At 44.7% G+C, this 15754-nt stretch overlaps 1 protein-coding gene across 1 annotated transcript; it reads right to left on the minus strand.

Moving 5' to 3' along the window:
* Nucleotides 1–8245: 8245 nt before the first annotated feature.
* LOC311114433 (uncharacterized protein) lies at nt 8246–14054 on the minus strand (the record flags this gene model as incomplete). Its single annotated transcript, XM_084189683.1, has 5 exons — nt 8246–9363; nt 9638–10946; nt 11244–11782; nt 12527–12925; nt 14027–14054. 5 exons carry the CDS (start codon nt 14052–14054, stop codon nt 8855–8857), a joined length of 2784 nt encoding a protein of 927 aa, XP_084045809.1. The 3' UTR covers nt 8246–8854.
* Nucleotides 14055–15754: the final 1700 nt, after the last annotated feature.

A 15754-nucleotide genomic window follows, 5' to 3' on the forward strand; every position in this document is an offset into this window, starting at 1 on the left:
TCACATTCTTAAAATAAATTGGTGATCCTAACTGACCTAAGACAGGGAATTTTTACTAGGATTAAATGTCAGGAATTGTGAAAAACTGAGTTTAAATGTGTTTGGCTAAGGTGTATGTAAACTTCCGACTTCAACTGTATATTTGGGGAGTTTCTCCCATTCTTCTCTGCAGATCCTCTCAAGCTGTCAGGATGGATGGGGAGCGTCGCTGCACAGCTATTTTCAGGTCTCTCCAGAGATGTTCGATCGGGTTCAAGTCCGGGCTCTGGCTGGGCCACTCAAGAGCATTCAGACTTGTCCCGAAGCCACTCCTGCGTTGTCTTGGCTGTGTGCTTAGGGACGTTGTCCTGTTGGAAGGTGAACCTTCGCCCCAGTCTGAGGTCCTGAGCACTCTGGAGCAGGTTTTCATCAAGGATCTCTCTGTACTTTGCTCCGTTCATCTTTCCCTCGATCCTGACTAGTCTCCCAGTCCCTGCCACTGAAAAGCATCCCCACAGCATGATGCTGCCACCATCATGCTTCACCGTAGGGATGGTGCCAGGTTTCCTCCAGACGTGATGCCAGGCCAAAGAGTTCAATCTTGGTTTCATCAGACCAGAGAATCTTGTTTCTTATGGCCTGAGAGTCTTTTAGGTGCCTTTTGGCAAACTCCAAGCGGGCTGTCATGGGCCTTTTACTGAGGAGTGGCTTCCGTCTGGCCACTCTACCATAAAGGCCTGATTGGTGGAGTGCTGCAGAGATGGTTGTCCTTCTGGAAGGTTCTCCCATCTCCACAGAGGAACTCTGGGCTCTGTTAGAGTGACCACCTCCCTGACCAAGGCCCTTCTCCCCCGATTGATCAGTTTGGCCGGGCGGCCAGCTCTAGGAAGAGTCTTGGTGGTTCCAAACTTCTTCCATTTAAGAATGATGGAGGCCACTGTGTTCTTGGGGACCTTCAATGCTGCAGACATTTTTTGGTTCCCTTCCCCAGATCTGTGCCTCGACACTCTACGGAGCTCTATGGAAAATTCCTTTGACCTCATGGCTTGGTTTTTGCTCTGACATGCACTGTCAACTGTGGGACCTTATATAGACAGGTGTGTGCCTTTCCAAATCATGTCCAATCAATATAATTTACCACAGGTGGACTCCAATCAAGTTGTAGAAACATCAAGGATGATCAATGGAAACAGGATGCACCTGAGCTCAATTTCGAGTCTCATGGCAAAGGGTCTGAATACTTATGTAAATAAGGTATTTCTGTTTTGTTTTTTTATACATTTGCAAACATTTCTAAAAACCTGTTTTTGCTTTGTCATTATGGGGTATTGTTTGTAGATTGATGAGGGGAAAAAAGTATTTAATCAATTTTAGAATAAGGCTGTAACGTAACGAAATGTGGAAAAAGTAAAGGGGTCTGAATACTTTCCGAATTCAAAATTGATTAAATATTATTTTAAAAAATCCATCTACACACAATACCCCATAATGTCAAAGTGAAAACATGTTTTTATAAATGTTTATTGAAAATGAAATACAGAAATACAGTATCTCATTTATATAAGTATTCACACCCCTGAGTCAATACATGTTAGAATCACCTTTGGCAGCGATTACAGCTGTGAGTCTTTCTGGGTAAGTCTCTAAGAGCTTTGCACACCTGGATTGTATAATATTTGCCCATTATTATTTTCAAAATTCTTCAAGCTCTGTCAAATTGATTGTTGATCATTGCCAGACAACCCTTTTCAGGTCTTGCCATAGATTTCCAAGCAGATTCAAGTAAAAACGGTAAACTCGGCCACCCAGGAACATTCACTGTCTTCTTGGTAAGCAACTCCAGTGTAGGCTTGGCCTTGTGTTTTAGGTTATTGTCCTGCTGAAAGGTGAATTCATCTCCCAGTGTCTGGTGGAAAGCAGACTGACCAGGTTTTCCTCTAGGATTTTGGCATTTCTTTTTCATCCTAAAAAATTCCCCAGTCCTTAACAATTACAAGCATACCCATAACATGATGCAGCCACCACTAGAATTGAAAATATGGAGAGTGGTACTCAGTAATGTGTTGTATTTGCCCCAAACATAACACTTGTTGCAAACAGGATGCATGTTTTGGAATATTTGTATTATGTACAGGCTTCCTTCTTTTCACTCAGTCAATTAGGTTAGTATTGTATAGTAACTACAATGCTGTTGATCCATCCTCAGTTTTCTCCTATCACAGCCATTCAACTCTGTAACTGTTTTAAAGTCACCATTGGCCTAATGTTGAAATCCCTGAGAGGTTTCCTTCCTCTCCGGCAAATTAGATAGGAAGGACACCTGTATCTTTGTAATGACTGAGTGTATTTATACACCATCCAAAGTGTAATTAATAACTTCACCATGCTCAAAGGAATATTCAATGTCTGCTTTTATTTTTATTTTTACCCATCTACCAATAGGTGCCCTTCTTTGAGGCATTGGAAAACTTCCCTGGTCTTTGTGGTTGAATCTGTGTTTGAAATTCACTGCTCGACTGAGGGACCTTACAGATAATTGTATGTGTGGGGTACAGAGATGAGGTTGTCATTCAAAAATCAGGTTAAACACTATTATTGCACACAGTGAGTCCATGGAACTTATTATGTGACTTGTTAAGCAAATGTTTACTCCTGAATTTATTTAGGCTTGCCATAACAAAGGGGTTGAATACTTATTGACTCAAGACATTTTGAGCTTTTAAATGTTAATGAATTAGTCAAAAATACAAAAAACACAATTCCACTTTCACATTATGGGTTATTGTGTGTAGGTCAGTAAAATAAAATCTAAATGTTATCCATTTTAAATTCAGGCTGTTACATAACAAAATGTGGAAAAAGTCAATGGGTGTGAATTCTTTCTGAAGGCCCTGTAAGTATACACAAAATTAATCAATCATCCATCAAGTTCAAATTTTTTATGTGGTCCTCTGTAGCTCAGCTGGTAGAGCACGGCGCTTGTAACGCCAAGGTAGTGGGTTCGATCCCCGGGACCCCGGGACCACCCATACACAAAAATGTATGCACGCATGACTGTAAGTCGCTTTGGATAAAAGCGTCTGCTAAATGGCATATTATTTATTATTATTTTTAATAGTTTACTGTTTTGTCTCTTTCTGATTGTAGAGGACAGGCCCAGGAGGAGGGAGGACATACCCCTCAGTAACAGCCTCAGGTAAAGAGAGAGAATGTCACATCCTCTGAGGTTCTTTGTGCTTTCAAATTGTTTATAACTGTATGAATTATTTTACTCAAAAATCAATCCATCAATCAATGTGCTCTCTTGTCCTCTTGCGTAAATAAATGAAAGGGTGCTTGGAGCCAACAGTCGATCACATAAAAAATGAAACAAGGCCTCAAAGCACTCACTGGAAGATACGTACGTTGCAATTGAAGCTTTGTTTTACTTTTGTTCCGCCACAGGGACAGTCAGTCCTGCTGTCCAGCGGGTATGATCACCACCACCACCAACACCACCACCGCCCGTAAGCAGCCATCATGCACTTCATCATCCAGGAGCCAACTCCAGATCGAGCTCCAGCTGAGAGGCTGCTGCCCCAAGAGCCAGGGCGGAAACCAGGGGGGAAACCTGAGCAAGACGGGGAGGAGAACCAGAGCCGAGAGCAGTAGAGGGGTTGGAGGGCCTGATAACACCAGGGGGACGGTGACCGTCCCAGAGCCCTTCAGGATGATGATGAGGGAGGAGGAGAAGAAGAGGAGGAAGGTGAGGAGGACTTTGGCTTTGATTAGTTTTATTGTTCTCTAAAGAGTCTTGAATGGATAATGTAACGTAGCATCCCATAGGGAACGTAATACCTGGCATAAATACAGTGTAATACATGTATGCTTGGCATGCTGAGCAAATGTCCCTGTGTGTGTTTGGGTTCTGTGAAATGTACTATATAAAACTCATGTATTATTGATGTATTATTGTTAATAAGGTGAGGACGCGTTCAGAGGTTGAGCTGGAGAACTTCCTGCTGCGCCGGGAACTGGAGGAGCTGAGGGAGTGCGGCGTGAAGTTCCGGGCCTCGCCGGCGCCCGCCCACACCCGCCTGCCGCTCTACGACGCCATCAGCCGCCGCCCCAGCCAGCGGCCCGGTTACCATCCCGGTAACCACGGAGGTAACCTTTGTAATTGTCGTCGTGTCTCGGTCAGCGGTGGCAACCGGCGGGCCTTCTCCTGCTCACCCCAGAGACCGTTCAGCTTCCTGGAGAGAGAGAGGAGGAAGAGGGAGCAGAGGATTGAAGCGGAACTGGGGAACTTGGTGGCCAAAGAGGAGAGGAGGGCATTTAAGGCCAGGCCGGTGCCCAGGTCTGTGTACTACAGCCACAGCGCCACCCACAGGCAGCAGAGCAAAGTGCAACAGCAGCTGACGACTCAGAAGATGACACTGAAGAATATGACCCACCACCACAGCACACGATCTCCACCAGGCTTGCGGGCCGAGGGTCCAAGAGAGAAGAGGGGGGACACAGAGGGGGGCGAGGACCAGGGCCTGACGCTAGTGGAGAAAGAGGAGAAGGGGTTTCGCCCAAAACAGGAGGGACTCCCATCCTACGACAGCAATAGCTACTGGAGGTCTCAGAGCCGGAGCAGGCGTCCGTCGGGGGGACCTAAGAAGCAGCTAGAGCTCCAGATAGAGATGGAGTCAGAGCGGAGGAAGGGGAAGGAGAGAGAGAGGGAGTGGTCAGATAGAGATGGAGTCCGAGCGGAGGAAGGGGAAGGAGAGAGAGAGGGAGTGGTCAGATAGAGATGGAGTCAGAGCGGAGGAAGGGGAAGGAGAGAGAGAGGGAGTGGTCAGATAGAGATGGAGTCCGAGCGGAGGAAGGGGAAGGAGAGAGAGAGGGAGTGGTCAGATAGAGATGGAGTCAGAGCGGAGGAAGGGGAAGGAGAGAGAGAGGGAGTGGTCAGATAGAGATGGAGTCAGAGCGGAGGAAGGGGAAGGAGAGAGAGAGGGAGTGGTCAGATAGAGATGGAGTCAGAGCGGAGGAAGGGGAAGGAGAGAGAGAGGGAGTGGTCAGATAGAGATGGAGTCAGAGCGGAGGAAGGGGAAGGAGAGAGAGAGGGAGTGGTCAGATAGAGATGGAGTCAGAGCGGAGGAAGGGGAAGGAGAGAGAGAGGGAGTGGTCAGATAGAGATGGAGTCAGAGCGGAGGAAGGGGAAGGAGAGAGAGAGGGAGTGGTCAGATAGAGATGGAGTCAGAGCGGAGGAAGGGGAAGGAGAGAGAGAGGGAGTGGTCAGATAGAGATGGAGTCCGAGCGGAGGAAGGGGAAGGAGAGAGAGAGGGAGTGGTCAGATAGAGATGGAGTCAGAGCGGAGGAAGGGGAAGGAGAGAGAGAGGGAGTGGTCAGATAGAGATGGAGTCAGAGCGGAGGAAGCGGAAGGAGAGAGAGGGAGTGGTCAGATAGAGATGGAGTCCGAGCGGAGGAAGGGGAAGGAGAGAGAGAGGGAGTGGTCTTACATTCCAGATAGAGATGGAGTCCGAGCGGAGGAAGGGGAAGGAGAGAGAGAGGGAGTGGTCTTACATCGACCCACTCTGCACCCCTGGCGGCGGCTCCTACAACCGCTCTCTCGTCAGTCAGGAGGACCTCCCTCTGCCAGCCAGCAAAACAGACTACATCGGTGTGTGTAAGAGCCGTGACCCAGTCGTCGAAAGTGTTCTGTAAAGGGTTCATTCATTTTGGTCAAAGTCAAGACCTGTATCATCATTGCCATATATTATCTACCTTCTAAACAGTCTAATCTCTCTGGTTCATCCTTTACATGTACAGTGCCTTCAGAAAACATTCATCATCCTTGATTTACTCCACATTTTGTTGTGTTACATCCTGAATAAAACATTTATTAAATTGATTTTTTCCACACATCTACACACATTATTGACAATGAAATACAGAAATATCTCACACCCCTCAGTCAATACTTTGTAGAAGCACCTTTGGCAGTGATTAAAGCTGTGAGTCTTTCTGGGTAAATCTCTAAGAGCTTTCCACACCGGGATTGTGCAACATTTTCCCATTATTCTTTTAAAAATTCTTCAAGCTCTATCAAAGTGGTTGTTGATCATTGCTAGACAACCATTTTCAGGTCTTGAGATACAGTTTTGACTTAAATCTACTTGAAACTGTAACTAGGCCTCTCAGGAACAGTCACTGTCTTCTTGATAAGCAACTCCAGTGTAGATTTGGCCTTGTGTTTTAGGTTATTGTCCTGCTGAAAGTTGAATTCATCTCCCAGCGTCTGATGGAAAGCAGACTGAAACAGGTTTTCTTCTAGGATTTTGCCTGTGCTTAGCTCCATTCCGTAAAATTTTTTGCCTGAAAAACTCCCCAGTCCTTAACGACTACAAGCATATCCATAACATGATGCAGCCACCACTATGCTTGAGAATATGGAGAGTGTTACTCAGTAATGTGTTGGATTTACCCCAAACATAACACTTGTTGCAAACAGGATGTATATTTTGGAATATTATTATTCTGTACATGCTTCCTTCTTTCCACTCTGCCAATTACACTGAACAAAAATATAAACGCAACATGTAAAGGGCTGGTCCCATGTTTCATGAGCTGAAATAAAAGATCCCAGAAATGTTCAGAGCTGTTGCCAGAGAATTTAATGTTCATTTCTCTACCATATGCCACCTCCAACGTCATTTTTGAGAATTTGGCAGTACGTCCAACCGTTCACCTGGCCTCACAAGCACAGGCCACGTGTATGGCGTTGTGTGGGCAAGCGATTTGCTGATGTCAATGTTGTGAACAGAGTGCCTCATGGTGGCGGTGGGGTTATGGTATGGGCAGGCATAGGCTACGGACAACGAACACATTTGCATTTTATCAATGGCAATTTGAATGCACAAAAATACCACAATGAGATCCTGAGGACCATTTTTTCCCCAGGTATCTGTGACCAACAGATGCATATCTGTATTCCGAGTAATGTGAAATCCATAGATTAGGGCCTAATGAATTCATTTAAATTGACTGATCTCCTCATATTAACTGTAACTCAGTAAAATCAATGAAATTATTGCATGTTGCATTTATATTTTTGTTCAGTATATATTAATATTGTGGAGTAACTACAATGTTGTTGATCCATCCTCAGTTTTCGACCTATCACAGCCATTAAACTAATGGTGAAATCCCTGATTGGTGTCCTTCCTCTCCGGCAACTGAGTTAGGAAGGACGCCTGTATCTTTGTAGTGACTGTGTGTATTGATACACCATCCAAAGTGTAATTAATAACTTCACCATGCCCAAAGGGATAGTCAATGTCTATTTGTTTTTATTCCCATCTACCAATAGGTGCCCTTCTTTGTGAGATAACCTCCCTGGTCTTTGTGGTTGAATCTGTGTTTGAAATTCACTGCTCGACTGAGGGACCTTACAGATAATTGTATGTGTGGGGTACAGAGATGAGGTCATTCAAAATCAACACTATTATTGCACACAGTGAGTGCAAGCAACTTATGTGACTTGTTAAGCACATTTTTACTCCTGAACGTATTTAGGCTTGCCATAACAAAGGGGTTGAATATTTATGGACTCAAGACATTTCAGCTTTTCATTTTTAATTAATTTGTAAACATTTCGAAAAACTTAATTTTGACATTATGAGGTATAATGTCAAAATTAGGTCAGTGACAAAAAATCTCAATTGAATCGATTTTAAATTCAGGCTGTAACAACAAAATGTGGAAAAAGTCAAGGGGTGCGAATACTTTCTGAAGGCTCTGTATCTAATAATGCAACGGAGAGAGTTGAGTTAATACATGACAGATCATTATAATTTATAATAGTGGTTTTATAAATTAACTAGATGCTTTGGAGATATTTGAGACGGTATTTGTGTGTTCTAATAATGGTACTAATAATGTTTGAATAAACTGTCTTGAATTTCGATTTTTGAATGAAGACCAGGAGCATGACAATGCATCCATGAGAAAACAAAACAATTCTAAACCACACAAAAGTAGTCTGAGTGGCAAATAAAATGAATCCATTTAGGGTAACATTGGCACACTGTAAGCCTGTCTCCCCTAATTCGACACCAAATGAAGTTGTTGAGTAATGTGACATACACCAGACATTAAATTGGGGGCGTCTGATATTGTATATATCGGTATCTCTATAAAATAATGGCAAAATGATTTGAGTCCTGCCCAATTCAATCCTTAAAGTGACCATGTGTACGAAGCAGTAGTTAGCTCTATCAAAGATTTCACAATGATGATAAATATTCAATAGTATCTTTAATACAGCCCAACTGGGGTTGCAAAATTCTGGTAACTTTCCCAAAATTCACAGGTATTCCGGAAATCCTGGACTGCTCCAGGGACGCTTCAGTAACTGTGTGTTTGTATCTCAGGGGTTGAAAAAGTAGTAAAAAATAGGTAATTTTCCCAGATTACTTCAAATTGTGTTATGTTGTTTCTGTCTGTAGACAGATTTTTGTCAATATTTAAATAATAAAGCATTTGATTATTCCATTCTCTTAGTGTTGGAGTATCATTTGACTTCCAGTATTTAAGTAATAGCTTATTCAATATAATTGACAAAAATAATATTGTCCAACCCCATTGGTTATCTCACCGCACCCCTACATGCCATGTCTTGAAATATGCATATAGACAGGATTAAAAGTAAACTTACATTGTAAAACTTCTGACGGACAGATTTCGAACTCTGCCCATATCTTGTGAACTTTATAGCACTCCCAGAAGGCATGAATTATTGACTCATTGTTAGTTTTACACTGAAGACACTCCGCCATTGTGCTCTACAAAAGAGGCCAATTTCCATTAACAAAAACAATGAACAAAAATGTAATAACATTTTCTTTGGCTAAGGTGTTGGGTTGCCAGTCTCTGGACCTGAGTTTGAGTCGGGGCTGCTGCCCCGTGAACTTGCTGCAAAACTCTTTCTCCGTTTGATTCTGTTATGTACGTAGAACTTAATGCCTGACCAGCTTCTGCTTTTGAGCGCCACAGGTTCCGACTGGAGGCATTTGAGGCAGTCCCTCTTTCCAGGAACTCGGCCACTCTTTATGAACTGCATCATGTGTTTCTCTACTGCTGCTACCTCATCAACAGTCCACTTTATTTTTACAGCGTTTCTTCCCCTGGTCGGCTGGGCGCCTGTGTGACGGGGCGGCTGGGTGCCTGTATGACGGGACGGCTGGGTGCCTGTGTGATGGGGCGGCTTGGTGCCTGTGTGATGGGGCGGCTGGGTGCCTGTATGACGGGACGGCTGGGTGCCTGTGTGATGGGGCGGCTTGGTGCCTGTGTGATGGGGCGGCTTGGTGCCTGTGTGATGGGGCGGCTTGGTGCCTGTGTGACGGTCCGGCTGGGCGCCTGTTGAGAAAAGATTCCAAAAACGGCAGCATCAGAGGATGGAAAATAATTTCACCATGCATATCACATTTGTTCTTTATTATTATTAATATGTCAATTACTTTTTGGATGAACAGGAGCGGACAATGTTGCATAAAGAAAAGAAAGAGAGAATGAATAGGCTAAATAAACATGACAAATTCCCTGTATAAAAAAGCCAATATTATTAGGGATGGCTGGCAAACCATCCACTTGGAGAGCTAGCCTGGCCTACTAGGTGTGGCGTTTGACTTACATTTCATTTTTGGTTTACTGAGAGTGGACAGTGCTCCAGCCATAACAACCTCATTCCACTTGAAACCTTTGAATTTGCCTGCAAACTCTGCAACCTTGTATTGTCCTGACTTTAGTGCACAGGATTCCACAGCGCTGCCAATGTTCATTAAGTTGTATCCCATTTGAACAGCCAGCGTCGGGCGGTCGTACGTTTTGTTCTCCTCGTTGTAGCCAGCAACAGCTCTCACTGCCGTGATGACGTGAGGTAAATTACTAGGTATGACCAAGTCCTCAAAGCACATCAGAGGTGTACACTTCCTGGCCGCGATGAGTAGTCTTGCCATCTCTCTCATTCTTTGTGGAATGAATTGAATTCTTCTGTCATCTGGCTGTAGTTTGTTGTACATCTCTTCTCCCATGAGGAGGATATATTTGTCATTTCTTACCACAAATGAAACTTCGCCGGAGTTCATACCACAAACTATCTTCCAAAGACCTGTGCTGACGTAATCGGGTTGAGGACACAACTTAAACACCATTGCTGACTGAATCCTCATCTTTTGTCCAGGTTTTGGTTCGTCAGCTTTGGGATTCAGAGGGCAATATCTGACATGCTTCCACAGTGTCTTTCGATTGTACAGACCTTGACAGTGCATGCAGTGGGTGTAATCTTGAGTGGACCCCGGCACTTTGGGCCGGGAACAGGCGACCATCTCTCCACTCCCACATCTTGCTACAGCAACATTATGCACAAAGTTACCCTTTTTATTCAAAAGACCTAACATCACTTTTCTCTCTCTCGAGTTCTTTCTAAAGCTGAAGGCCTTGGCTACATCCACTTCATCCCGATGCACAAACTGCAGGTGTCTTGCGATTTTAAGGTAAGGCTTTCCACAGTACAGACAATACTGTTTCTTGGATCTTCTACTGTCGGTTACAGGCATCGGCATTACATATGTGGAGCTTTGAGCTGATGATGGGGTAGTATCCCTACTGCACACAATCTCTGCTGAAGGACTCTGCACCCGCTGACATTTTCTCTTAGCTGGATTATGAGCCCCAGAGTCTGTTTGGATGTTCATGTCTTTGTTGCTGTCTGAAGGGCTGATCTCAGTCCCTGGGTTGTTTTCATCACATAAGTTAGACAAATCAGAAGGCTCATTAACCACACCACTAGAATGGCATGTTCTCTTTGCTGGTTTCCGTGCCTCAGAATCTTCTTTAGTGCAAGAGCTACTGTCTAAAGAGTTGCCGTCTGTATCCAAAATGTTTTCGTCGGTCCAGTTAGAGAAATGAGATGCTTCATTTGATTCCACGTTACTAGAATCCTAAAGGGGGAAACAAAAAGGATAGATTAATGTAATATGAAAACACAAAGACAGCAGAGATCCCATTTTGGAACTTTGATATGGTCGTAGATTTGATCATATTAAACAATGTATATACTTTATATTTAAATAACTTTACATTTATATATTCATATTTTTCAGTATTCATTTTCTGTCCGAAAATTGCTATCAAAATCTCATGTAGTCAATTGGCTGTTTCTCTTCAATTAAATGCTGCTTTTTTTTTGCACTGAGTGCTGTTGAACATGTTTAATAATACATTAAATATAATCTTACTTGTTCTGAAGAAGTGGTGGGACTCTGATGAACTTTACTGTTTTCACTCTGAGCTGCAGAACCGTCTGGATTTACTGCAGAGAGGAGCTGAGAGTCACTGGTTGGTTCTGATACTCTGCTGTCAGATTCCAGCTGCTTTTCCTCCTGATTCGTCCAGAGTTCCTCTTGTTTTGTGGGCTCTGGGTCCTCCTGCCCCAGACCGGGGCTTCTCTCCTGCTGCTCAGGGGGAACCTCCTCTTTAGAGACAGGGAGAGAGGGCTGCTGGGAGTCTGGAGAGAAGGGAGGGAGAATGGGTCTCTCCAACCCATCAATATGTTCTTCTATGTTTTCTATCTGGGCTTCAGAAGAGTCTGGATTGGCAGCAGAGAGGGTTGGTTCTGATACTCTACAAAGGCTGGTTGGTTCTGATACCCCAATGTGAAGCTGCTCTTCCTCCTGACTGGTCCTGAGTTCCTCCTGTTTGTCTTTAACCTTTGTGGGCTCTGGGTCCTCCTGCCCCAGACCGGGGCTCCTCTCTTGCTGCTCAGGGGGAACCTCCTCTTCAGAGACAGGGAGTTCTGGAGGGTAGGAAGGTAGAATGGGTCTCTCCAATCCATCAACATATTCTTCTATCTTCTCACTCTGAGCTGCAGAATAGTCTGGATTTGCTACAGACGTTGATTCTAATACTTTGCAAAGACTGGTTGGTTCTAAAACTCTGCAGAGGCTGGTTGGTTCTGATACTCTGATTTCAGACTCCAGCCCTTGAACCTGCTCTTCCTCCTGACTGGTCCTGAGTTCCTCCTCTTCCTCTTTAATCTGTGTGGGCTCTGGGTCCTCCTGCCCCAGAAGGGGGCTCCTCTCCTGCTCACAGTGCTGCTGCTCAGGAGGAACCTCCTCTTCAGAAACAGGGAGGGATGGAGGAAAGGAAGGGAGAATGGGTCTCTCCACCCCATCAACATGTTCTGGATTTGCTACAGAGATGGTTGTTTCTGAATCTCTGCAAAGACTGGTTGGTTCTAAAACTCTGCAGAGGCTAGTTGGTTCTGATACTCTGATTTCAGGCTCCAGCCCTTGAAGCTGCTCTTCCTCCTGACTGGTCCTGAGTTCCTCCTCTTCCTCTTTAATCTGTGTGGGCTCTGGGTCCTCCTGCCCCAGACTGGGGCTCCACTCCTGCTCACAGTGCTGCTGCTCAGGGGGAACCTCCTCTTCAGAGACAGGGAGAGAGGGCTGCTGGGAGTCTGGAGGGAGGGAAAGGAGAAGAAGCATCTCCACCACCCCATCAACACATATTCTGTCTTCACCCGGAGCTGCAGAACATTCTGGATTTACTGCAGAGAGGAGCTGAGAGTCCCTGGTTGGTTCTGACACTCTGTAGTCCTCTCCACCAGGTTCTGTTTTGATCTGTTCAGTTGTGTTGGTGGGTAGAGAGTCCCTCTCTCTGTTCTCCAAGGTTTGGTCAAGATGTGAGGGCAGAGGTGGGTCCTGTTCATAGTCACTTTTAACACAGGCAGGAATCAAGAAGAGGTATTTGGTATCAGGCTCCAGCCCTTGAAGCTGCTCTTCCTCCTGACTGGTCCGGAGTTCATCCTGTTCCTCTTTAATCTGTGTGGGCTCTGGGTCCTCTTGCCCCAGATTGGGGCTCCTCTCCTGCTCAGGGGGAACCTTCTCTTCTGAGACAGGGAGAGAGGGCTGCTGGGAGTCTGGCAGTAGGGAAAAGAAAACCAATAATGACTAAATGTGTACATTATTTGATCAATAAGTGTTGCCCACCGTAACTATCTGATTCGTGCATTTTGAGTTGTCATTATATAATTGCGAACCTGCTCTGTGTAACTTGATTTCCGGGTTGAAAACCCAATTCAACAGGCTCTGTAGACGTTTGTTCTCCTCGTTTGAACGGGAGATTTCTTCCTGGTACTCGCCTATCGTTTGTTCACATACAGCGGATATCTCCACAGCTACCGCTGTTAATCGTTCGGTAACAAACGCATTCAAGAACTGTAATTGAGACATTTTATATCCACGCCGTAAACAAACCAAATCACTAGCCATTCAATGTCCTGCTTCTTCTTCGTCTTCTTCTTCTATGGTGTTTTAGTTTGGTACACAATTTCAATTGTGAACGACCAACACCTACTGGAATTAAATATGCCTTCAACTTCAAAACCTTTCTTTCACACGGTGCGACAAATTCGTTCAAATTTCATTCCCCGGTATTCGTGAACCTCAGTGGATCGTCCATAAGGTGTTGATGGGTTACTGCAGGTAGCTAGCGTTCTACAAAATCTACAAAAGAGCACAGGAAGCGTACTTCCAGTAGGTGGCGGAAGTGCAACATTGAAGTTAGGTTCCAAAACACCTTAGAATAATAAAAAGAAGCAGGAGGGTAAACAGGGATACGTGCTCCAGCAGATCAGAGATGAGAGTGAGGGTGTCGTAGCTACCTGCGGCGAGGATCGCCGACTTCGGCCCAGTGGAATGAGATTTGTAGAGAATAATGGATCCTTGCTTTTTGGTTGATCCATATGTGGTGTCAAATTGGGTGGATGAGAGGTTGGGGACTGTTGAGTTAGTGAAAGTCACTCATGATGATTTATTGTGTTTCCTCCGCCCAGAGGGAGAGGGCGCTCCGGATTACGAGATTAGGGACAAGAATTGTGACGGGTTTTGCTTTCCGGAGCATGGAGCCGTTGGAAGGAATGATAACGGGGGTGACATTAAGTGTTTGATAAGACGTAGATCCGGTGGGGAAACGGAGAAGATATTATCTGTCATGCTGAGTTTTGATACAGAATCGTTACCAGCAGGTGCTTTCCGTTCTGCCGCCATAGGCGAGACCAAGAAATTCCGCACCCCACCCTACGCAAAACTTGAAAAGTCCCAGTAAGCAAAATAATGTTGAAAATACGTCTAAAATATGTATTTTCCGGATGTTGAAATCAGGCTCATTATTGGCTATGAATTAAGTTGAAAATAAGCAATTTATAGACGTCAAATCAAGGTTGGTCCAGACCGGACCAAATCTGAACCAAACATTCCTTCCAGCAACTCGTGTGTACTGGGGTGTAGCCTACCCTGGAGATGCGCGCTGGGAATAGACAAGCTAAATATTTTGCTTAATCCTGCTTTATGAGCGGACCTTCGACCTGTTAAAGTCAAGGTAGGAAGTGTCAGTTATCCCGTGAGAGTTTATGTTCCCGAAAATATTACGGTGTTTTTGGTGTAAAGGTTATGGGCATATTGCAGCATTGTGTGAGGGAGATGCCTAGATGTGAGAAGTGGGCAGGAGGGCATAAAACGAAGGAATGTGTGGTATCGGTGGAGAAAGTTGTGTGTTAGTTTTGGGGGGATCATTGGGCTGGAGATGGGAGATGTCCGGTGAGAGAAAGGCAGATCGAGGTTGCCAGGGTTACAGTAGTACAGAAAGTGTCATATGCTGAAGCAGTGAAGAGCGTGGTAGAGGAAAATGGGTACAGGGTGAGGGATCCTGAGAGGATTCCCGTGTGTAGGCAGAGATCAAGAGAGAGTGATGGGAAGAATACAGTTGAAGTCAGAAGTTTACATACACTTGGGTTGGAGTCATTAAAACTCGTTTTTCAACCACTCCACACATTTCTTGTTAACAAACTATAGTTTTGGCAAGTCGTTTAGGACATCTACTTTGTGCATGACACAAGTAATTTTTCCAACAATTGTTTACAGACAGATTAGTTCACTTATAATTCACTGTAACACAATTCCAGTGGGTCAGAAGTTTACATACACTAAGTTTGCCTTTAAACAGCTTGGAAAACTCCAGAAAATGATGTCATGGCTTTAGAAGCTTCTGATAGGCTAATTGACATCATTTGAGTCAATTGGAGGTGTACCTGTGGATGTATTTCAAGGCCTACCTTCAAACTCAGTGCCTCTTTGCTTGACATCATGGGAAAATCAAAAGAAATTAGCCAAGACCTCAGAAAAAATATTGTAGACCTCCACAAGTCTGGTTCATCCTTGGGAGCAATTTCCAAACGCCTGAAGGTACCACGTTCATCTGTACAAACAATAGTACAGCGTGAACACCATGGGACCACGCAGCCGTCATACCGCTCAGGAAGGAGACGCGTTCTGTCTCCTAGAGATGAACGTACTTTGGTGTGAAAAGTGCTAATCAATCCCAGAACAACAGCAAAGGACCTTGTGAAGATGCTGGAGGAAACAGGTACAAAAGTATCTATATCCACAGTAAAATGAGTCCTATATTGACATAACCTGAAAGGCCGCTCAGCAAGGAAGAAGCCACTGCTCCAAAACCGCCATAAAAAAGCCAGACTACGGTTTGCAACTGCACATTGGGACAGTTTTCATACTTTTTGGAGAAATGTCCTCTGGTCTGATGAAACAAAAATAGAACTGTTTGGCCATAATGACCATCGTTATGTTTGGAGGAAAAAGGGGGATGCTTGCAAGCCGAAGAACACCATCCCAACCATGAAGCCCAGGGGTGGCAGCATCATGCTGTGGGGGTGCTTTGCTGCAGGAGGGAC

The sequence above is a fragment of the Coregonus lavaretus genome, assembly GCF_964263955.1.
Source record: "Coregonus lavaretus genome assembly, contig: HAP1_SCAFFOLD_411, whole genome shotgun sequence".
Classification (NCBI taxonomy): Eukaryota; Metazoa; Chordata; class Actinopteri; order Salmoniformes; family Salmonidae; genus Coregonus; species Coregonus lavaretus.